General features: G+C 44.8%; 2 protein-coding genes across 8 annotated transcripts in view; both read left to right on the forward strand.

Moving 5' to 3' along the window:
• The window catches only part of DGKD (diacylglycerol kinase delta), a 60,974-nt gene extending 46,029 nt beyond the window's left edge, over positions 1-14,945 (forward strand). For 5 of the 6 annotated variants that reach the window (XM_063408595.1, XM_063408598.1, XM_063408597.1 and 2 more), the window contains 10 exons: positions 15-122; positions 716-829; positions 1,218-1,352; positions 3,760-3,911; positions 4,659-4,770; positions 4,936-5,028; positions 5,369-5,488; positions 5,826-5,943; positions 7,184-7,314; positions 8,418-14,945. In XM_063408595.1, the coding sequence (XP_063264665.1) occupies positions 15-122; positions 716-829; positions 1,218-1,352; positions 3,760-3,911; positions 4,659-4,770; positions 4,936-5,028; positions 5,369-5,488; positions 5,826-5,943; positions 7,184-7,314; positions 8,418-8,507 (1,173 nt within the window). In that variant the 3' untranslated portion in view covers positions 8,508-14,945. The remainder of the gene's footprint in view (positions 1-14; positions 123-715; positions 830-1,217; positions 1,353-3,759; positions 3,912-4,658; positions 4,771-4,935; positions 5,029-5,368; positions 5,489-5,825; positions 5,944-7,183; positions 7,315-8,417) is intronic. The other variant, XM_063408596.1, reaches the window with a different exon arrangement.
• A 384-nt stretch (positions 14,946-15,329) lies between these two features.
• On the forward strand, positions 15,330-22,213 carry PROC (protein C, inactivator of coagulation factors Va and VIIIa). 2 transcript variants are annotated; one of them, XM_063408607.1, is made up of 9 exons: positions 15,330-15,443; positions 15,793-15,870; positions 16,218-16,378; positions 17,296-17,320; positions 17,835-17,945; positions 18,640-18,780; positions 19,134-19,243; positions 20,145-20,262; positions 21,554-22,213. In XM_063408607.1, exons 2-9 carry the CDS (start codon positions 15,810-15,812, stop codon positions 22,114-22,116), a joined length of 1,290 nt encoding a protein of 429 aa, XP_063264677.1. In that variant the 5' UTR covers positions 15,330-15,443; positions 15,793-15,809; the 3' UTR covers positions 22,117-22,213. The 2 variants fall into 2 exon arrangements, with proteins under 2 accessions (XP_063264677.1, XP_063264678.1); XM_063408608.1 differs by lacking the exon at positions 15,330-15,443 and adding an exon at positions 15,533-15,687.
• The last annotated feature ends 1,273 nt before the right edge of the window (positions 22,214-23,486 follow it).

Consider the following 23,486-nt stretch of genomic DNA (forward strand, 5'->3'; position numbering starts at 1 on the left):
TCATTTCTGTGCAGTGCGACGGGAGGCCAATCCCTCTGCCCAGTCTCCAGGGGATTGCTGTACTCAACATTCCCAGCTATGCAGGAGGCACCAACTTCTGGGGGGGAACCAAGGAAGATGATGTGAGTATTCTCTAAGAACATACAGGTAATGCTTCCACTTACTGTTGCTTTTGAGGTTACAGCCTCTGAAAACACTGCTTGTAAGAAGAGGGCAGCAGGCCTGTCTGCATGCACTTTCTGTTGGAAGTGGCTGAGATACTGAAATCCAGCCTTGAGCAGCTTTCATCCCCAGGCAGTCTGTAATGATTCAGAAAAAAACATCACCAGAGCATTTGTACTTGCAAGAAGTTCTTTAGTTTGACATTGTCCCCACAGAGGAGTAAAGAGAAATAAAGCCCCTTGAGGGCAAAGGCAGCTAGATTCACTCAGAAACACTGTATTTTTTGGAAATGGAGTGCCTACTCTCAAAATAATAGTTACTGCCTTGTGGCCTACAGCCTTCATGTCTGCATTATAGTTTAGCCATTGGAAGCCTCCTGTTTCTCCCTCCTAGCTCATTCCAGATCTTTGCGTTCTAGCCTTGTTGTTAATTTTATAGAGATTAAAGAGCACAATTGAAAGCTAACCCCCAGGCCAGGACCAATGGGAGGTAATGGAAACGTCTCCAACAGAGCTGTGCCTCAGTCAAATTCTCTCTCCCTTGTATGTGGCAGACATTTACAGCCCCTTCCTTCGATGACAAGATTTTGGAGGTGGTGGCTGTGTTTGGTAGCATGCAGATGGCAGTGTCACGTGTGATAAACCTACAGCATCACCGGATTGCACAGGTACCAGCTGCTTTTGTGAGCTCTTCCTGCCTGCCCCCTCTCCAGCTGGTGACTTTGTAAAGCCCTTTCTGCTCTCTCTGGTCCATGGAATGAGCATCCACCTAGGCTGGAAATGGACATGCTCAGGGGCAAGTTGAGTATGGAATTGTTTGCTGGCATTCATTGTAGTAGGAGTTAGACCAACTCAAATACAGATAAGTCCAAAGACAAAGCAGGTGTTCCCTGCTGCTCAAGGGTGAGATGTGTCCTGCTGCCTGGACATCTGTGCCTCATGTAGCACCAAAGCTACAGCACCTGGGGGGGGGGACTTTGGAAAGACAGAAAAATGGCTTATGCTTTTGGAAAAATCAACATTTTGAAGCTTTTCTGACCCAGTCACTCCTTGCAGTGCCGGACAGTAAAGATAGCAATCCTTGGAGAAGAGGGAGTTCCCGTGCAAGTGGATGGAGAAGCCTGGATCCAGCCTCCAGGTTACATTTGGATTGTTCATAAGAACAGGGCACAGACCCTCACCCGAGACAGGGTAAGAGCATCCTGAATTCCCTGTGCAGTACACACGTGTTTTGGTGTCACATTTTTCTGGAGAGCATGGCAAGGGCCACACGTGGACATTACCTTTGTGAATGCAAGAAGCATATTTCATTACACACCATAAACCCTTTGGGAAAGAATGTGATTAAATTTGCATTCACCACTTGGGAAATGGCATAAATAAGGTTGTTTATGCAAGCTTATTTTACTTCCTTTTCTAGGTGCCTTGTGACAGTGTTTCTTAACACACTTGCATGCTGTTTTTTCCACAGGATGCCTGCGTCGTCAAGTGCTGTGGATTGTCTAGATTCAGACGGTCAATGTTTTAATTTCTCATTATTGTTCAGTATGTGGCTTATACTTCATTGGCCATGTAAAACAGTGTCTTATGCCTTGTTCAGAAGTGTGTGTCTGTCTCATGTCATAATTTTCAAATATATCTGATGAGTACCAGCAGATAAGGAAGCCTCCTTGCTCTTTTGCTGTATGATTGAACAGTGGTCAGACAAGGAAAGGATAACTGTGTCACCTGCTGTGACACAGACAGACTTTACAAGTCCTCCCAACCCTGTAACTGTCCCTGCCTAAGCAGTTCAGTTGATAGCAGCTCTTCATACTTTCCAGCATAACACCCCTTTACCAGCTTCCATAGCAAATCAAAGTCCTCTGCAAAGGACTCACCTGCTGAACCACGAGGACAAGGAGTACAACAAAGGGAAAAAGGGAAAGCAGCCTGATACAGGCCTGAGGCACATTGCCTGGCAGGGAGTTACAAAGATGATAGTGTGAAAAGAAAGATTGACATACACAGCCCATCATGGTAGCACACGGCACCAGAGACCACTTAACTAGGAGAGCAGTGGGTGTTGATCATAGAACCACTGAATGGTTTGGGTTGGAAGGGACTTCAAGGTCATCTAGTCCAAGTCCTGCCTTGGGGGAAGGACACCTTCCACTACACCAGGTTGCTTAAAGCCCCATCTAGCCTGTGATCTAAATGTTACCAGAGATAGGGCATCCACCTCTTCTCTGGGCAACCTGTGCCAGTGTTTCATCTCCCTCATGGTATTAAATCCTTCCTTGTATCTAGCTGAATCTGTCCTCTTTTGAGTTCAGAGAGTTGTCCTGTCAGCTCTGATGAGAATGTTGTGGAGAGGAGACAGGAATAGTGCACACAATCTTTTGTGTAGGGTAAGAGAGCTTCTGCAGCATCACACTGACACTTGGAGGGAGAGTGACTGAAGGAGATAGCACAGAGAGCAAGAGAGAACAGGATTGCTGCTGTAAAGGTAAAGGGAGGGAAAAAAAGAGAGGCAGCCTGTGTGTGGGTGTGGTGGGAAAGGTGGCATGAAGCACAAGAGAGAGAGAGGATGAAGTAGACCCTTGTGAGTGTGCTGTGTGCTGGGCCATCAGATGCCATAGCTGTGATTGTGCCAGCCCATTCCTAATTGCCTACCAACTTGGTTTTGCAGCCATGGAATTGCTGCTGAGGAAGAGGTTCCAGTTTTGCAGTTGCACACTCAACTTTGTCTCAACTTATACTTGTTTTTCCCGGTGTCCTTTTAAAGGTCATTGCATGCCCCTTCTTTCACAGAGCAAACCTGTCCTATTCAGTTGACGTGGGGTCCTCCCTTCATGCGTGTGACCCTGTACCTTTGGTAATGTTTTTCAAATGTGATTTGGGATATAGAATTTCCTATACTGAAGATGCAAAAACTCAAAATCCCTTATTTGGCCTCATCTGGACCAATGAAGTATCATCAGCAAGAGTGAGATCAGCAGGTAGCTTGCACTGAGCTGACAGAGCCTGGTTTTCCAGTATCAGGAAGGGAGTTTTTTACCACAGGGCTCCATAGTTTTCATTCTCACCATATTCAATATTGATCCTTCTACACTGGATCTGTTTTGCTTCTTCCCACACCATTAGCTGCTGCCCACAGGAATATCAGGTTGCAAATGGGACAGGTCTTAGCTCTGAGTTCAATTGCTTGGCCCAACAGTTGCTAGGGTAGCCCTGTTTACTTCCATATAAGGAGGAGCCTTAAACATTTTTAATTTCAAGCTCTGAAGTGTCACAGTAATACTGAAGTGTAAAGGTGATACAGCTGCTCAAAGAAAAGGCTGCCACCAGTAGGGAATTGTTGTATTTTGTTAGTCTGGCCCTCAGATCTGGCCCAGTAGTTTTGACTAAGACTATGCTTAAGCTGAAATTCAGCCAAGGCAAGCATTTGGCATGGAAAACTTCATCCCAGCCAGCTGGTTGGCAAAGTTACGAGCAACTTAACTACTGGGCCCTGCAGTGAAAAGTGCCTGTACCAGATCTACCTTTTACAGGCACAGTCACTGGGTTTTTGTAGGAGCTTTACAAGGTACCTTATAGATTGCTTGCTGTGTTTTAGGCATTTGAGAGCACCCTGAAGTCTTGGGAGGACAAACAGAAGTGTGAGTTGTCACGACCCTCCTCGTTCTCTCTGCAACCAGAGATCATGTCTGAAGAAGAATCCACCCAGATCATCCAGTTTGGTCAAGCTGCAGGTGCTCTGATCCACAGGTGTGACTCAACTTGCTTTTAGTGAATAGAGCTTCCTTTAGAGCCTGAAGTTCTTGTCCTGCTTCCTGTTTCTGGAGATGTTCCTGTTCAGTCTTATCTGCTACATTGCTGGTCCATGTCACTGGGAGTAGCATCATTCATTGTTCAGTGTCCCAGATAAACAAGGACTGAAGCTGAACAAGCTTTCTTAGGCCATTTTGAACAAAAGAAGTTACTTTCGTGAACAAACGTGGGTCCTTTAATCCTAAAAGAACCTGTTACCTTTAAATATAAAATATTTTTTTCAGAAAAGAAACAAAAGCCTCTGAAGGACCTCAGATGACAGCCTGGATTCTTGTAACCCTGATGCCCAGCAGAAATTTTTGTACAACACCCAGAATGTATGCTGTTCTGCTCATCCTTTAGTCAGGCATTCCTTTGAGCCTCTGAGAGAAAATCCCAGAGTCATTAGAGCAGGCTGCTGTAAGTGTGGCTGCCTGTCACATCACTCTGGTCATATTAAGATGCCTGGGTTGTATTTCAAACTGGTTGCAGTTTGTGTGCAGAATTGAACGTGTTGTGCCTGTAGGAGCTGTGTTTCCTTGCCTGTGCATGCTCAGTGTGGCAGGAGAACTGCCCTGCTTTGCCAGGGGCTGTGCCCCTGCCGTGATCCCAGTTTGTCATTTGAGTGGGTGTTAAAATGGGAAACCCAGTCAGGAAAGATCTGCTTTGAGTATATGCTGATACAATCTGTAATTGTCTCTTCAGCATTCGGGAAATAGCTCAATCCTATCAGGACATGGAACAGGAGCTTGCCCATGCTGTCAATGCCAGCTCCAAGTCTATGGACAAAGTCTGCGCTAAATCCAAGTCTACAGAGGTACTGCACTCAGTTGGCATCTCCCATTTTGTCCTTGCTGCAGAGCTCTTGGTTTTCCGTTCTGACTGACCAAAAGTAGACCTTGCTAGTCTAAGACCTCTTCCTTTTGACTCCTCAGACTTCTGCACTTCAATCTTAACTTGTGCATGAATTGCTTCCCTGCAGGGTCTGAACTGCAGCCTTGTTGTAGAGATGGTGAATAATGTCAAAGCCCTGCACAATGAGACAGAGCTGCTGCTGGCAGGCAAGATGGCACTGGTAAGGAGCACAAAGCAGGAGGAAAAAGCAGCCTCTCACTTACTCCCCTCTCCTCCTATTGCCTTGGCCTAGCATTTTGGAGGTCTTGGACTCTGTACAGTCAATTTAGATGTTATCATCCAGGAATCATTTGCTACTAAAATTTTGCTATATGGGTGTGCTGTGGAGCTTGGAGCTCAGAAAATATAAGAATTGTTAACTTGGCCTGGGCAGAGTACCTGCTCTGCACTTCATTGCAAAAGGAGGAACTGCTTTGTTAGCTAGGAATTTCAAGGCAAGGGCCTGGCTGTGTGTTCTACCATGAGGCTTTTAACTCTGCCTACCTTCTATTCCTGATCAGCAATTAGATCCGCCACAGAAGGAGCAGCTCCAGGCAGCCCTGGCAGACATGGATCTCCAGCTGAGGAAACTGGCTGACATCCCTTGGCTGTGGCAGCTTATGGAGCCCTGTGATGAGGAGGTGAGGAGGACCAAGGCTGTTTTTCCCTAGATGTTCTCTTCTTCCCTAGTTGGCTCTGTTTGACTTCCTGTTACTATATGACTGATGTGAAAAAAAATTATTAAGAAAGAAACTTGACTCCTTAGGGCTAAAGAAAGTAATTTCCTGCTAAGATCCCTTGCCGAACATGGGATCAGCTTTCTCTGTTTCCTTTTCTGTCTTGATCAGAATGAGTTCAGGATCGTTTTTTTCCTTTTTTACAAGGTTAAGGAGCTGAGCTTGACAATGCTTTGTTGCTCCTAGTCCATTCCAATCAGTTTATGACTGTGTGCTTGATTGTCCTGTTCTGTTTTTGCAGAACCAGATGCTGGATTATTCTAAACGCAGCCGCAGTGGCAAATTCCGCCTGGTGACCAAGTTTAAAAAGGAGAAGAACAACAAAAATAAGGAGACTCATAGTAGCATGGGATTGCCCGGTACCAAGTCTGCTCATTCATTGTGTCTTTTTGTCACATCAGTGTGGTCACACCACTACTTCTTCTCAGTCAGTTTCCTCACACATCCTCTCCTTCTGTTTCACCTGTCTCTGCCTCTTCTTGCAGGTCTAGTCAGTCTTTTTCATGTGGCAGAATAGCTTATTGCTCCCTTCTGAGTCTAGGTTCCCCTGTACCATGCAAACATTCCTGAGGAGGAACAGGAGGTACCCTCTGAAGAATTCTCCCCTGCACTGTACAGATTTTCAGGGATATTTCAGAGGATGCTTAGGGAAGTGAATTTGAGGATTTTGGCATTTCAAGTGTAAAAATGACTGTGGGGCCCAAGTCCGCATAACTCCAGTCTTTTCACTGCTTGTTCTCTGTGATACAATAAATTATATTTTTCTCATGGATTACCTTCAGGCTTTAATCAAGTTTCATTTCCACCTGGCTGGGGATCAGCATCACCACAGGTGGTCCCTGACCTTTAATCCTATTGTTCAGTAGATAAAAACTGGCCATGAATCAACAAATTACCATTCAAGACACTTTCTCTCTAAATTGTTCTAGTTGATTTTTGGTTAATGCTCTCCTTTTGAAGGCTTTCTTCCAAAATTCAGAAGTATGACCTGTTCTGTTTGGCTTTTGGGTCCTGTCCTCTGCCATGGAGTTGTGGGTACAGTCCTCCTGTCTGACAGGTGTTCATTCACTGCCTCCCAAAAGTGGAAAATTTTATTATTCTCTTATTTAGAGACTGTGCAAGAAGGTGGAAGTTTAAATTCTTCCTCTCTCCCTCAGACAAGGGTGAGAGAGGTTGCCATTTTGTTTACTGAGCACAAGTGGCTGTACATAATGTGCAAACTAATCCGTGCTGTGATACTCCATCATATATTTTATGAATCTGTTGTTTTGTACACAGAATTTGCACAATGAATTTACTCTTCTTACACATGGGGGTAAACTTGAAAAAAGTTGTCCCCATTGAAAGATATCCCATCCCATCAAAACAAATATGCACTTCCTCCTGGCTGTACTGCAGCAGGCCTCTTCTTAAGAGAACATCTCTTACCTTGTTTTGCCTTGTCTCCTTCATTTGAGATTGAAGGTTGTGCTGCCCTCCCTTTAGAGGCTGTGCTCCTGCTTGCCCTCCTCTGGCACTGAGTGCTGTGGTGTCCCCATCTCTCCCTGTCCCCTGGGATTCTGGGTACTCAATGCACTCTTGCTTTTCCATCTCTGACAGTTCACCTCTGGGGGACGGAGGAGGTTGCGGCGTGGCTTGAGCACCTCAGTCTTTGTGAGTATAAGGATATCTTCATCCGGCATGACGTCCGGGGCTCTGAGCTCCTGCACCTTGAACGGAGGGACCTCAAGGTACTTTCACGGAAATAGCCAGCTGCATCTGCATGACCTGTGCTGAATGTGCTTGGAAGTGGTCTGCCCGCTGTTCATTCCAGGTGCCTTGGCAAGATGAACAGGTTCACTGCAGCCTCGTTTTATTTTCTCACCGTTTTGGGTCACCTGGTTTTTAATAGCAGGGAGGTAAAAGATGTGGTTGAGGGACCAGCTGTCCGGTTCTGCCACAGCTTCCTGGAGATGTGATACAATCCAGCACACGAATTGCCAACAGTGTTCTTGAGCGTCTCTGATTTTAATGATGGAAGCTTTTCTCAGCTACTGTACCGTCTTTACAGAAGGTGCTGTAATTGGGAAGATTGGATTCTTACCGTACAGTGACTGGTCAAATAGATCATCACACTTCTTTGTTACGAGAAAAAGTGGTTGTGCACTTTAGTCAGGCTTATGGATGGAGAGAATCTTTTTAAGAGGGCTTAGCAACCACATTGCATAACTTTTCGTCTCCTCACCAGGAGACATTGTTTGTACTGAGAAAAATTGAAAGTGGTGGTTCTTCGCATGTGCAAGAGACTTGTGTCATTATTCTGGTGACTAGCATAGAGCAGGACAACTCTGGTTTTTTTGAAGTAGTGTGTGGCATTTGTTTGATGCCCTTTGAATCTTTATTTATCATTTTGACCATCTTCCCATGGTGGGGTTTGCTGTAACCTATGTAGCTGACCCCTCTGCATGTCATCCACCTAGAGCCTGTGTTTGTTGCTTGGTACCCAGCCATCAGATGTGACTGGTTAGTTCTTCCTGCATGTTTTGACTACTAGCTTAGGTCCTTGATGTCTGTGTGCTCTTCCTGTTCTCGCAGCCTTTGACAGCCAAAGCAATTTGTGTTTCTGGCTAACAATCCGCAGTTGTTTCTCTGCATTGCTCTGTGCCTGCTCTGCATTCTTTGGTAGCTTTTTGACATCTGGTTAGAGGCTCTGTATATAACCCTCAGGTTTGGAATTTTCCTGGTTGGTTTCCTCCTCTCTTTGTAACCGGCTGACTAGTTTGTAACTGTTGCTTGGCCACCTGGAGTTTCCCTGTGTGTTTCTCTTAATGTAAGGTTTTATTTTTTCTTCCAGGACCTGGGTGTGACCAAAGTGGGTCACATGAAGAGGATATTGCACGGGATCAAGGAGCTGAGCCGGAGTACTCCTGCCAGCGAGGCTTAGCCTCTGTTTTCACAGCCTGTGTCTACCATTCTCCCTAACTGCACAGCAGTCACCACAAAAAGCAGATGTGCTCACAACTATCTCTGCTGAACAGCCAAATTGTAGCTGTTCAGAGCTCATATCAACCAAGCATGGTGCTACTTTTTTCCTGTGGGTATGACTGCATCCAGTGAAGAGGCGCTTCCTCTGCAGTTGGCAGAGCCTCCTGGAGAGAACTCAGTCACTGTGTGAAGAGCCATGTCCTGTGTCGTGGGAAATTCTGGTTCCAGGGACAGTGCAGGACTCCTGAGAATTGCAACACAGATACCTTTATTGGACATCTTCTTCACAGTAGAATCATTCAGGGCAAAAAATATATTGGCCAGTCTTAGTTCAGGAGCATCTGACAGTCTTTTCAGACCCAAAACTTTCCTGCTCATCTGTATGTCACACCTGTATTCAGCATATTTAAGTGGGACAAAGCCTCTCCTTGCATCTTACTAATCCCTTTTTAATTCATCTGTAGTTGGTGCAGTTTGCATCTGAAATTCGAAGCCAGTTCAGACCTCTTCCAATGAATATCCACTGTTTCTCATTCACTCATGCTTTTGCAACAAACAGTGCATGTGCTTCAGACAGGGTTTGCACCAGCTGGTGGGGCCTTCTGCTGAGCCTGCTCTCCTCTTCCAGCCAGGGGCAATGGTACAACCTTTAGGTTTTCACAAAGAATGTGGTGCTGAGTCATCGTGGACAATTGTTCAGAAATTCCTGGCAGTAAGAAAAGAAAATTCTGGAGAGCCAAATGGTTACAGGAGATCAACTCTGACAATGCATCTTCTGAATTCATCTTTGGGAACCAGAGAAAAGGAAGAGGAAAGCTAATGAGCTGTTTGGACTGCACAAGAAGGGAGATATAGGACAACTTGTTTCATCCTGGGGAGGGAGCAGAGGGAGCATGACTGGCAATGGCCGGGTGTAGCTTCCTGCCTGGTTAGTGCCACTTCTGTGGCCACAAACGTGAGAGCTGTTTCTTTACTTCAGCTGGCAGTGTAGAAAAATATTTCTGTCACAAGATATGTGATTTAAGTCTTGCATCTTTTCACCTGTCTTGGTTTTAGTAGCTTTTCCACCTTGCTTCTCTTTCTTGCTGGCTTGCTCCTTCACTCCAGGGACACACAAAAGATTAGAGTAACTCAGTTCTCCTGGGCTGTACCCCTAAGAGAGAGAATCCTTATGCTGTCAAACATCGGGGCTCCTGTAAGAGCACTGAGAGAAGGAGGATTGTCACCAAGCAAACAAGCATCATAATGAAAACTGGAATATGTTGATAAATTGCCTTTGGTACCAGCAACAGTGGAGCATGGAAAAAATAGTGCCTCTGAATTAGAGTTTTGAGATGGCTGACCCCAGCTGTATGGCTGTTAAAGCCCAAGACCAGCATGCATAGTTATATCACCACCTTTATCACTGCAAAGAGAATTTGGCAACAGTCAATGCTGTAAAACTTGAGAGAGCAGAAATTTTTAATTACTCTGTTTTTTTAAAAAATTATTACAGAGTGGCACTTGTCTGACTATGGCTGACTATGACAGAAAAGCCCACATACACTGTGGCAAAAAAGATAATTTGCTGAGGACATAATTCTTTTTTTACTTGTAAGGATTTGTTATCAAATTGATATCACTCCTCTAGTGTAATGACAATCAGTCAAGTTAGTTTATGCAAAGATTTGTCAGCTTATAAAGGCTCTGGGCTGATTTCATCCCTGCTGGGCAAGCTCCATTGAATTCCCTAGTATTTCACCAAGGGTTATTCTGACTCTGCCTGTCTGTTCTAACCAGACACGTTCACCCACGTGTCTCCTCTCAGCCTGCTGAGTGATAGGGTTTGCTCATGAGAAGGTAAAAGAACACTCAATGTGCTTGATCCAGCTAGAAACACTTACTGTATAAATACTGTGGGGCCTGAGCAGGAAATATGTCCAGCTGTGCCCTGAATGTATTTCTCCCATGTACATGCTGGCAATTGCTTCCATAGCTGTATTTTTTATTTATCAGTACAGACTCTCTCCAACTATATTGAATTCCTGAGGTACCAAGTAAGTAAGAATTGCAAACAGTGTTGTCCCACTTGCTTGTTGAGGCACAGAGCAGTATGTGGATGAAAATGTGGAAGAACCTCCTTAGGAGAGCCCCAGGATGCAGCCATCCTCAGTGGTGGCGTGCAGTGCCCTCTCAGTGTGTGCATCCCACTGTCTGTCTCAGAGTTCTGCATGCCTGGGACATCCATGTGCCTTCCCAGGAGAGTGCAGTGAGGGGTGAGGCAGCTGACAACTCCAGAGAAGAGGTGAGATCTGTGTTTGTTCCTATGTGTAGTGAAGGAGCTGTTCTGTGAATTTTCCCCAGGCAGCATCATGGTTAAAATGCATAAACTGTAGTGCTTGCCTTGCATAATCCTTGAGGGATTAAATTCTTGCTTCCATAAAAACAGCCCCTCTTCCTGCCCAGAGCAACAAAGGAGTCCAAAGAGTTTTTACATTCATGTGTGTTCTTTGATTCATGCCATTTCTATCAAGACCTGATGGCCATTAGCCATCTGCATGAGTGATGAGGCCTGCACAGACCCATCTGCATTTCTTTGGCTTTTATGATCTGTGTGTCAATGCCTTCAGATCTTTTTTGTGCACATGCACATTTATCAAAGGCTTGACAGGCACTGTATTCCTGTCTGTTACTTATCAGAGACAGGGAGGGAGTTCTGCCTTCTTTTAAGAGCTAGAAAATGGGATCTGCATTTAACCTGAGTGCCTTTGAATATTTAACTAAGGTATAGATCTAAAAAAACCCAAAGGGTTGTAGTTCTGTATTGTGTGCACTGGGAATAGTGCAGATTTATGTTGGCAAGATTTTTGTGAATAGTTGAAGACAATTTGTCTTGAACATCAGTGAGTGCTATCTGCAGAGTAGGGAGCTAGGTAGAACTCTTGGCTACATTATTCTGTGTTTCTCTCCTGACATCTGATAATTTTTTGTGGGAGAGACACTCAGGAAAGACAATTAGTAAAAAATATGCTGCTTTGCAAAAAGAGGCTGTCTAGCAGTCTCAGGAACACCAGCCTGAGAGAAGTTAGAACTGTCACATATCACACAGGTTTTAGTCCCTGAAGAAATGCATCTCCTGTGAAAGCCATGAGGCACCTTCTGTTTGCACCCCTCACCCCTGGCAATGGCTGCAGTGAGCTGGGCATGGGGTTCCTTCTGCTTGGAAGAGGCTTCAGTGTTCTCTCACATTCTGGCACCATCCTGGATATTTAATGGCAGATTCTGAGGAATGATGGTTGGGGCTAAGTGAGATTGCACGCAGTGGAGACTGGAGGGAGCTTTGGCTGCTGGCAGTGCCCTGCCCCGGGCTGCCCTCGGGAGGGCTGGTACAGCCTCTCTGTTGTGGCTTGTGGATGTCAGCAGGGGCTGGCCTGGTGGCCAAGGGCAGCTGTGCCACTGGTGCCTGGAGGTGCTGGCCCGGCACCTGGGAGCTCCAGCTCTGCCCAGGCCTTCAGTGCCAGTGCTGCGACTGCTTCTGCACCCCAATCGTGTGGAAAGCCTCATTCGTTGTTTTAGTGTTATTTAAAAATGTGCATAGTAGCGATGTGATTTATAAAACAGACTGTTTACAAGACATATTTTGTATCTTAAGATGTGTGTACTGTAAAAAAAAAAAAGGAAAGGATGAAAAATGATGTTTTTCTACAACTGTCAGCAGTGACTCTATGTCTGTATCATTGTCCACCGACCGTTGTTCCTCAGGGGTCTCCCCACCATTCCTGTGATCCTGTCAAAAGCATCGGGAAGCAAGTAAATCCCTGTACAGTCTTGGGAAAAAAGGTTTTGTGCCTTAAGAATGGGACCTGCTTCCCTCCTATTTATTGTTAATTTATACAGTGATTACCATGGAAATGTCTCTTGGGATTTTTTTGTACATAGTTTACTTGTTGTAAATATGTTTTTCTTGTATATAAAGTAAACATGTTTCCGAGCTTCCAGTAAGGATTCTCTGTTACTGATTTCTTGTGAGAGGGCTCTGCCCATTGGGTGGGAACCAGCTAATAAAAATCTGTGCTGTGATTAAATGGTTTTATCCTGGCTTGCATCAGAAGTTCAGAGCTATTCCTTGGAGAGGAGTGAAATGATACATGTAAGTGTTGCAGACTAATTTTGTAGCATTTTTTTGTGTTGGTTTAATTGGCATGGAAAAGACATCAGGTAGTTTAATTTTTTCAGCTATGTCTTGCAGTGACCAAAAGATGTTCTAAATGTGGTGCTTCTCCTGGTGCTCATGCTGATCGAAGCTGTGCTGGCAGCAAACCCAGATCTCGATGGACACTGTGTCAGACTCAGCAGGGCTGTGTTGGTTACCCCTCCTCAGGTGGCAGTTCCTGGCCGCGGTGCCAGGATGAAACAGGAGCAGTTCTCTCCTCCACCTGGGCCTCTGCGGATTCCATTTATTGCAGGCAATATGTACAGACTGGAGTAAGTGAAAATGCTTTTACAAAGATGTGGGAGAAGTGAATTTGCTCATGAAATGTAAAAACTGAGTGCTATAAATGACACCCATAAACTTGAAAGAAAAAAATTTGGAGGTGTTTGGGCGATGAGTCCATAGATTGGATTGTGACAAGCTTTCTCTTCCATCTGTACAAATTGGTGTGTTCATGAGATGCTGACAGGAAACTTCCAGCTGATCTATTTAAATTGAGAGGATGGTTATAGAGTTCAACAGTACTTTTGCAAAGTAGGTGGAAAGTAAGTTACAATGGTCATGAATATTTTCTATGTGAAAAATATCTTTGTATATGGTAATTAAACAGAAGTATGGAGAGAATAGTGTATGGAACAGGAACTTCATTCTAATGTTACATACATGATAAAAATGGTGAAACTGAGCATTACAGTGTTGGTTACCTGGAACCAGAATAAGGAGAAAAGAAAAACACTGCTGTGTTTACTCACATGTGCATCAGACCCTGTGTGTCCAGCTCTGCTTTAAGTGGCACTACAGAAAACATGCAAAGAAATCAACAGCAGAGACAGAAGATATTCGTACTCCTCTGATACAGGTTAATTAATTTGTATCTTTTTTTTTAAATAGTGTGGCAGAAGTAAATAGCAAAAAACTTACTGTCCCACTCATTATGTCATTACTGAATGTCAAACCTTTTCAGGGCTGTCATCCTCTTGGTTTGATTTAACAACCTAATGGATCTCAGGAGGGTGGAATGGGTTGGGAGGAAGATGATCACCTGACAGCCTCAGTGCTGGCTTTTAAAATACTTATTTCTTCACTGCATTGGCAGGAGAAAATGGGAAAACAAAACTTGCAAAACAAAAGAGGTGATGAAGAAGTAAGTTAATTCTTACTGAGTATCAGTACAGGGGTTAAAAAAGATGTTTTTAGGAGGCTGACACATTGGTTTGCATGTCTGAGGTTGGCAGTTACTATGTGTGTCCTGAATTTCCAATCTTATTTCTAAGACTATACCAAGTCCTAGAAACAAACATGTATTCAAAACCAGATAACCTGCATGGTAGCAAATAGCCAGGTCAGCTACAAATGTGAGTAATACATGTAATACAGGGTACTACCTGTGTTTCTATTTAGGTTTCCTATTTTTTGTTTCCTGTCTTCAGGTGTGTTTCATAAACTTAATTTGTAGCAAAAATCTGTTGTCAATAATCTCAGCTGAAGTTTTCTTGTTGAATGGCTGAAGTGAGGATAAAGAACATACCAGTAGAGCTTTGCAGTGCATGTATCTTCCCCAGCTGGGATATGGATGCAGCAGTCTTTTTAGCTGCAGTCCCAAATGGATGAACTTTGTTTAAAGAGAACTTGTTTTCAAGAAAGTCTATGGCCAAATTTGTGAGGGATAAAAGAAATAAAAGTTGTATAAGCAGTCAGAGCTCTCCTAATCATGGGATGATGAGCTGAGATTCTGGGGGGGCCCATCTTTCCCTAACCTGTGGTGGCACTTTCCCTGATGAAGGACCCCAGAGGATTCCTGGGTGCATAGGTAATTTGTATGAAGATGCCATATCTTCAATATCAGGAAGAATTTCTTCATGCAAAGAGTGGTCAGGCATTGGAAGGGGCTGCCCAGGGAGGTTTGGAGTTCCCACCCCTGGAGGTGTTCAAGGAAGGACTGGATGTGGCACTCGGTGCTCTGGGCTGGGTGACAAGGTGGGGATCAGTCATGGGTTACACTCAGTGGTCTTGCAGGTCTTTTCCAGCCCAAGTGATTCTGGAACTCTGCTGCACAGCTCACAGAGCTGCCACTGCAGACACTGTTCTCAGAGAACTGGGACATGCTGGTTCCTGCCACTTCCAATGCAAGAAAACTGAAAAGGATTGGGGAATTTCTCTAAATGCTTTGTGTTCAGAATTCAGTAGAATACTTTGTTCTGATGAGAGCTAACCCAGCACACCAGGAGATGCAACCCGCTGCTACAAGCATCTGCTACCTGCCCATGGCTGTCAGGGGGGTTGGTTCCCTTGGCTATTTTGTGGTGGAAGCCTTGATGAGAAAGTGAAGTGGGAGGAGTATTAAAATTGGCAATATTTGTCTCTTTTGAGTGATTGTGTGCTGTGAGAAGAGGGCAGGATCTCTCAAGAGATCTCAGCACTAGGTATGTAGATGTGCAAACTATATATAACCATTACTGCTTACCAGAGAATCAAAAGGAAAAAAGGGTTTGAGAAAGGCAGAGTGGGTGCCTCAGCTGTTTCACTTTTCCCCTGTATGCCGGTAAATGGTCAAGCTCTCCCTGAGCACTGTTTGTTTAACAACTAAAAGGAAAGCACTTCATGTCACTCCAAAGAGTAAATATCTGAAGTTATGTATTAACTAAGTTCCAGCAGAGCTCATGGAGGAAGAACAGATCACGCTGATTCCCACTGAATAAAGCAGTAAGTGCTTCAAAAGTATTGTATCCTTTGAGATTTCCAAGTACAGCTTGCTTTAATGGAGCATGAAGCTTGTAAAAAATGTCCAGTGAAAGGGGGAGGGTCTCAGGATAGGCCAGAAGTGTTCTGGGAGAGCTGCTGATGTATTAAAAGAAATGAGCAAACCAGTCTGGAGGGACTCTAGTGAATGGCCACTTCAGAGACAAGGCACAGCAGAGCACTCAGCAGGGAAGCTGCTCTCTGAAAGGCAAGTGAGCAAGCTGGCTGGGCTGGATGGGTGGGAGCTGTCTGCAGCAGGGTGTTGTGTCACTCTGCAATGTGCTCTTCTTGACACCTGCCTTCTCCTCCTCAGGTGACTCTTGCTGCAGGATGTGGAAGCTCCTCACCGTGCTGCTGGCTGCCTGCTCTTCGTGGGGCTGCTGCACCTCAAGTAAGTGTTCTTTGGAGAGATGGCCTTCAGCCATGCCTGCTCCTCTGTTAGCCAGAGGGAGTGGCTGGAATCGTTCCCGTTAGGGGGGTTGAGTTCCTTTAGCAGGGGTTGACAGACGGTGCTGGGGCCATGGCAGAGCCCTGCTGAGCCCCATGAGCTGTCACAGTAGCACAGGGCAGCGGCTGGAGCTTGCTTCTGCAGCACAGCACAGACTGCACATGGTGTCTAGGGCAGCCTCTGGCTGGACTGGAGAGGCTGCTGCTCTCATAAGTGTCCTTTGGGAAGCATCACTGCCAGTTTTCAGCCAGCTCTTCTCTCTATTTGTGCTTTTGTCTTTTTGCTTGCAGTATTTTACAGTGGTAAAGAGGCAAACCAAGTGCTGAGAATCCAGAAGCGGGCAAACACTTTCCTGGAGGAGCTCAAGCCAGGCTCTGTGGAGCGTGAGTGTGTTGAAGAGGTCTGTGACTTTGAGGAGGCCAGTGAGATATTTGAAACCAAGGAAGCAACAGTAAGTTGTCTTTTTTAAGGATGAGTGGGGAACTTAGCCAATCAATTATTTCCTTAAAGCATTTCAGTCCAGGGTACAGGAGATCATGCTGTCAGTACTGAACACAGATCTCTCCTACACTGGTGGAGTGTAGGCGTGGTTTTGAGTGTCACTGTGTTACAGTGATTGTCAAGTTACTCCTCTATGGGCCACAAAGCTTGGCCTCAAGCATGTCCCACCTGACCCACCTGGTGAGGTTTAGGTCCCAGACAGTTAATTCCAATCCTTGCTTGATGCCATTGGCTATTCTTGCTGCTATGAAGTTTTTCCCAGTCCTTCCAGTCTTTCCCCTTTGTTGTCCATTCACCAGTCCTGGCTGTTTTTCAGTGAATCTCCCAAGTCTCCCAGTTATGCCTGACAAACATTTCTCTTTATCACCGTGTTCTCTCTCTACATCTCCAAACTCCAGTTTTGAATTGGACACTATGTTTACTGTCTGCTGATTCCTGCCCCTCTCCACACTCAATTGTTGTGTTGGGTTGGACTCTCTGTTGCTATTTTGAGCAGAGTAGGCTCAAAGCATAGGATGACCTAGTCCTTGCTGTCCCTCAGACCCCAGAGGAGAGAGGGGCTGTCCTTGGAATGCCCATGTTTTGTCTAACTGGGCTCAGGTGAATTCAGGTGACTTACCTGGCAGTAAGTGCCAAAAATGCCCTGCATGCAGAGCAGGGGAGCCTGTGCTTTGCACAGACAGTACAGGAGGATCACTGGCTGGTTTTCTTGGTTTGTAGTGCCAGTCACTGCACTGCCAAGATGAATGAGACTGATGTTACTGACCTCAGTGCTGTGTCCTGTTGGCCAAGACCACGAAGCACTTTAAATCCCTCACTTGTTAAAAATGGTTTTCTCGCTGTAATACAAGTTTTGTTTCTCCACAGCTAGATTTTTGGAGCAAGTATGTAGGTAAGTAAAAACTTTCCTTATTACTCTGTGCTTCTTCAGGTGTTACTGATACTCAGCCTTCCTCCTGCCATGTATCATATACTGATTTAAATTCTCATTCTCTTGTAAGGGGTGTGCAGAGAATGTTTTCCTGTTCTATCATACAAGCAACCTTCCTAAAACACTTGAGGTGCACCCATACCAATCATCAGTCATCTCACCAGAGTTAAGGGATTGGTGAAAAATGCTTTGATGCTCTCACCATGCCTGATGAGCTCCAGCAGTAACCTGCTGTTGCCCTGCCTGACTCAGGCTTTACTCTTTCCTCCCCTTCTGCTTACTCCACCCTCTCTGCAGATGTAATTGAGAACCCAAACTGATGGCCCTGTCTCTGGCCAAGTGCCACTGAGGTGTCACCATTAAGAGCCAGAAACGTGGCTGATACTTGGGAGTCTGGGGAGGGACTGTTCATGTTGATGTTTGATCTGTGAGCTCTGTATGGTTCAGCAACTGAGTTTTCCTGCCTCTGTTTCAGATGGAGATCAATGTGCACAACATCCTTGTTCCAATGGGAACTGCAAGGACAATATTGGAAAATTTTCCTGCGTCTGTAACAAAGGCTGGGAGGGGGCTTTGTGCAATTACGGTAACACTGCATTTAATCCACTATAAAATAACATCCTTTGTGACAGGGATCTGTGTGATAGGGATGGACACATCAGTCTTGCACAGCAAACTCTTGCTTTAATACTTTCTTTACTAATGTGATTTCTCTCTTGCTTCTTGATGTGGTAAGAGATTTATTTGGGCTTATTAACTTTGTGTTAACTTTGTGTTGCCATAGGAGAATTTTAGATATATCTAAATTTTGGACTATACTGGAAATAACTCTGTGAAGCAGGGGTTTACTTTAGAATTGTGAACACAGGGATTATGGTGGGGTTTTTAAATATAGGGGAAAAGCCAGTCTACTGTAAATATTTTATTACTGTGGTGGTTCCTTCCTTGGACAAAAGCTGGATAGCATATTTAGGGATGAGCATTTTATGTCATATATCGTCAACAGTTTTCACTGTGTGACTTGGCACATAGTGATAGGGAATTTTCTGTTCTGTAGTCTACCTGACAGCAATCTGTTTGCTCCATCTCCCCACTGCCTGATTCTGGACCTAGGTCTGTTTGCTGTCTAGTGGCCTGAATGTCATTGAAGCCCACAGCTGCCATTCCAAATCCACTGACAGCTGTTACCCACTTGAAGCACGATGTCTCTTTGCCACCTTACCTTTCTGTGGCTCTGACTTCCCAATCCACGTCTCTCCTGCTGTTGGTTTTTCCCACAGAGGTGAAATACAGCAACTGTTCCGTGGACAACGGGGGCTGTGAGCATTTCTGCAGGGAGGACCCTGCCCAGGAGCACCGCTCGTGCAGCTGCGCCTCGGGGTATCAGCTGAAGGATGACCACACCTCGTGTGAGCCTGTAGGTAAGAGCAGCATGTTTGTTGTTCAGCTTTGACAGGGGATTATTCACACTGATGTAAAAGAGTTTCAGGGGAGATTTGTCTGCAGTGCACTTTGTACTCATTTTCAAAACATCTATTCCGTGAAGAGTAACTCTGCCTGCGTTTCCCAGCTCCATACCCACTTTGTGGCCCTTAATCCAGGTTTGCCTCATGGAGACATAGAGGGGAATCAGGAGACTGCCTCCTCTGCCAAGCATTGAGGGACTTCCATGAAGCCTCTGAACAATGTTGCCTAGGTTAGACAGAGGAAATCCTCTAGAAAGAGGATTGGGTGATGTGGGCGTTGGTAGTGATCTTCTCTGCACCTTCTGCAGTGGAGTTCCCCTGTGGAAGAGTGAAGTTGGACTACCTTGAAAACAACGTAGACTTCAAGATTCGGCTCATTGATGGAACAGTTGGAAGAAGGGGAGCGAGCCCTTGGCAGGTGAGGAGAAAAAGATTCTTTGCCACAAATAGCTCAGGCTCTTGCTGAACTGCTCTGCCTGCCTCTCTGCTCAAGAAAGGCTCTTGCATTGTTACTGGTGGTGTTGTATGAAGCTAAGATTCCCCTAGCTTTTTCAAAAGCATCCCAAAGTTTGGAGTAGCAGGAAAAAATAATTTAGTATCTGTAGGATTCTTGACCTTGTTGCTGTTGCCAAGTTTTTGACCTTACTGTGCCAACACTGCCAAGAGAGAGGATGCTGATGGCACTCACCTGCTCTGTTGCTCCATCCTGGGGAACTCATGGTGTGTGATGTGTGCTTCAGCTCCTGCAACAGCCTTCAGTGGGAGGTGATCTTCCTGCCTTTTCTTATAAACCTTGACTGTCGTAAATTCAAGTCAGCAGATTTAATCGGCAAAATATGCCATGGCAGGCTGGGTTATCTCAGAGAAAAGGGGGACCTCACAGAGCTTACCATGGAATTAATGTGTGCAAATAATTAGGGCCAGGTTCCCTTTGATATTAAAGGGCCTTTTACACCACAGTGTGAGAGCTGCAGCCTGACATGGTGTGCTGTCTCTGGTGTGGGACACACCCCTCATTTCTGCTCTGTATTTCAAAGCTTTGAGTACAAAGTGCTTCTTTGCAGCGACCAGCATCACCCCATGCTGATTTGTATGAAGCCATCCCTCATTCAGGAAGAACATTCAAAACTTTTTTGTAGGTATTTCACAGAGACTCTATTCATAGAGCTTTTGTCCCCCTGTAGAGCTTTGGCTTCAGTGAACATGGCATGCTTTGGTGCTTGATAAGTCTGGGTATTTGGCAGCATCCAAGAAGAATGAGTAAAGTATTCTGTGAGCTGTGCTCCATGCAGTGTCACACCTCCCTTGTCTTGTTTCAGATTATGCTGCAAAATACCAAAGGGAAGTTTCTGTGTGGGGGTGTTCTCATCCATCCAGCTTGGGTCCTAACAGCAGCACACTGCCTTGAGGAACACAAGGGGTTCAGAGTTAAACTTGGTATGGAAAATCACCTGTCCCTGTGTTTTTTTAAAATATAACTGTTTAATTCCTAACATTTATTGTCTTAGGGAAAAGACCAGCAGCTTCTGAGTTCAAAAGTCCTTGGCTGTAGGAGTTGTCTGTCTAGGCAGTATTTAATATGCACCTTAGCTTAAAACAAAGTTCAGTAAAAATCTGATTTCATTTGAGCCATTATCAGCCTTACTCTGGATGTGAGCTGATGTTTCTGAGCACTGCTGCTGGTCTGTAAAATAGAAAGACTTGGTCTCTTCTGCCTGTGTTTTTCTGGTGATGAAAATATTTAAGGCCATCCCAATACTGAAAAAAAGTCTTGATCCCGAAAGGAGAAGGTCACAGGGTCTCTTCCTGCCTTTTCATGTATTTAAACACTGTTACTTAAGAGTGTTACAAGACATCAGAGTAATTTCAGCTGTCTGCTCCAGCGGTGTGTGAACTGTCCATTGTCTGTCTGCAGAAGAGTAAGAAGAGAAACTCAGAAATAAATGGTCTGGAAGACCAAGATCCAAAGCTGGACTTAAGGGATCTTTTGAGAATATACTTCTGTAAATACTGTGGCTTGTAAATCCCTATGCTTGGAGATACTCCTTACAGAGACAAACTTGCAAGACCTCACTGATAGCCTGCCAGGAAACCTAGCTCTGCCTTTCCTATTGCAATGTATCACAAATGACTTCCTGCATTTCTGGCCCTTTTCAGCATAGTTTCTTGCTTGCTGTTTCATAACTGCTTGGCCCACAAAATAGCCATGATCATGTAGCACAGATAGCAACTGAGGAGTCTTAAGCAGTGAAAAATTCCTTAAAATGCAGATTTCAGAAAGGAGTAATCTTACCCATCAGTCAGCTTTATCTTATAAATCCTGACATTCAGCCAGCTGCCCTGGCTGTGTGGCGTAAGGCTCACGTCCTGTTGTAAATGTCCTGTTTTGTGGTGTGCTTGCTCTCCCAGCTTTTAATGCTGGCTCTAAGAAGGTTGTTTTCCTCCTGAAGGTGACTCACATTGCACACTGAAATATGAACACTACAGGGCAATTTTGTTTCTCAGCTGATGACCAGAGCTCCAGAGCTCTTTAGGTATTCATGATTTCCATAAATATGAAAAGTTTAGAGATTTGTCCATCTGTTAGGAACACTGTTAACTTATGACATAAACAGTTGTATTACAAGAGAAGTAAAAACATGGAGTGCAGTCCTAACAGCAGGTGTAATCCAGGTCTTTAAAGCAAAGGAAGCTCTGGCAGCATCTGTCGTCTTGTTTGCTCTTCCAGGTAAATTCCGTTTCCGTCCAGAGGCAGACGAGCAAACCATTTGGATTGACAAATGGGTGACCCATGAGAATTACTCCAAGCAGACCTCAGATAATGACATAGCCATGCTGCACTTGTCCGAGCACGTGATGTACTACAAGTACGCGCTGCCGATCTGCCTGCCCACGCGCGGCCTGGCGGAGCAGCAGCTGATGAGGAGCGGCAGGCAGGCGGTGGTGACGGGCTGGGGCAGCACCAGCGAGCGCAACAGCAGCTTCGCCGCCTCGCTGCGCTACATCGAGATCCCCCTCGTGCCCCGCAACGAGTGCGCCCAGGCCATGAGCTTCCCTGTGTCTGACAACATGCTGTGTGCCGGCAGCCTGGGGGACAGGAAGGATTCCTGCAGCGGGGACAGCGGGGGGCCCATGTTCACCAGATACAAGGATACGTGGTTTTTGGTAGGACTGGTGAGCTGGGGGGAAGGCTGCGGGAGAAGGGAGAAATTCGGAGTCTACACCAAAGTTAGTCAGTACCTTGAGTGGATCCAGCACCACATAGATACGTCAGCTCCTTTGAAGGGTTGATTCTGACCCAGGGTCTGGGATGTGGCTCTGTGCTAGTGGCAGTATGCAGTGTGATGTACTGTCAGATCTTCAGTATTAAATATTGAGTATGTGTTAACCTTGTGTGCTGCTTTCCTTGGTATCTATTTTTTTTTCTCCTTTTTTTTCTTGTTTACATTGGTTTGTTGCAGGTTATGTTGTTTATTTGTGGCGTGGTCCTACTTTGGCCTTGCAGCCAAGAAAATATCCTCTGTTAGCTGAGATCCTCGACTTATAGCATTGTAGTAAATAAGGTTGTCCGTGGTCAGACAACTCCATCTCTGAAATAAAAATGTCAGTTGTGTAAAATGTCTGAACTCGTGGGGGTGGAGGCAGGAGAGGACAGAGAAAAGTGTTTTGCAAATAACCCTAGAGATGTAGTTCTGTCATTTCAGCTGTGCTGCAAGGTATTACCCAAGTAAATGTTTTGGTTTGCTCAAATTTTTCTTTCAACCCAGTGAACTTTTTATTATATCATTACTACCTCCAGTTCTTCCCACCCTACTCCAATGTTCACACACAGTTGATTCAGCGGGTGACTGAAACTTATCTGAATTTTCCATTCTTTTCACACTTGATGCCTGATTTTACCCTCCCAAACTTCCTTAAAGGGAATGGGAACTCTCTTTTGTGTTTTTCACAAAAAACCTCAAAAAACAAACAAAAAAAAGCACAAAAACCCCCCAACCCAAAACCAACAAAAAACTAACCAAACAAAAAAAAACCCCAAAACCCAACCAACCAACTTTAATTCCAGGATTTTGCAGGCTCTATTTATCATGAAGTCTGTAATTCTCTTCTAATTAACAAGGAAGCAAACACTTCTGCTCATTCCTGTTCTGGTGGATGCAATGGGCTGCAGGCTGTGGTAGCAGTGCCAATGCTTTAACAAACATGTTTGCATCTCTGTCTATGTGTATATCAGTAAATAAAATAAACATGTACAGCACCAATAAGTCCATAGGAAGTAGCAGTAGTCCAAGTGAAATTTATTATCACAATTTATACTTGTTTCTAATCTTAGTATTTGAGACTTGTAGAACAAAATTAATCTCTTGGAAAGAAAAATCAAAACTATCTCTGATGTAGTGATGTGTTTCTAACATCTTGATGGGCTTGGATGCATGTTTGGATCAGTGAAGAACTTCAGTCTGCTCTCGTGATGAGACTGTTAAAAAAAACCCCAGGTACAATGAAATTTTACTAGAGTTTGTAAGAAATTTAATATGATATCAACAAGGAGGCTTAATACCTCTTAAATTTGTTCCCTCAGAAACTGCCTTTGTGCTTATTTCCCAAGTGAGGATTTTGAGTCATGCACTGAAGAAGTCAAGCCAAGGGTTTCTGTGTCA

The sequence above is a fragment of the Prinia subflava genome, chromosome 11, assembly GCF_021018805.1.
Source record: "Prinia subflava isolate CZ2003 ecotype Zambia chromosome 11, Cam_Psub_1.2, whole genome shotgun sequence".
NCBI lineage: Eukaryota > Metazoa > Chordata > Aves > Passeriformes > Cisticolidae > Prinia > Prinia subflava.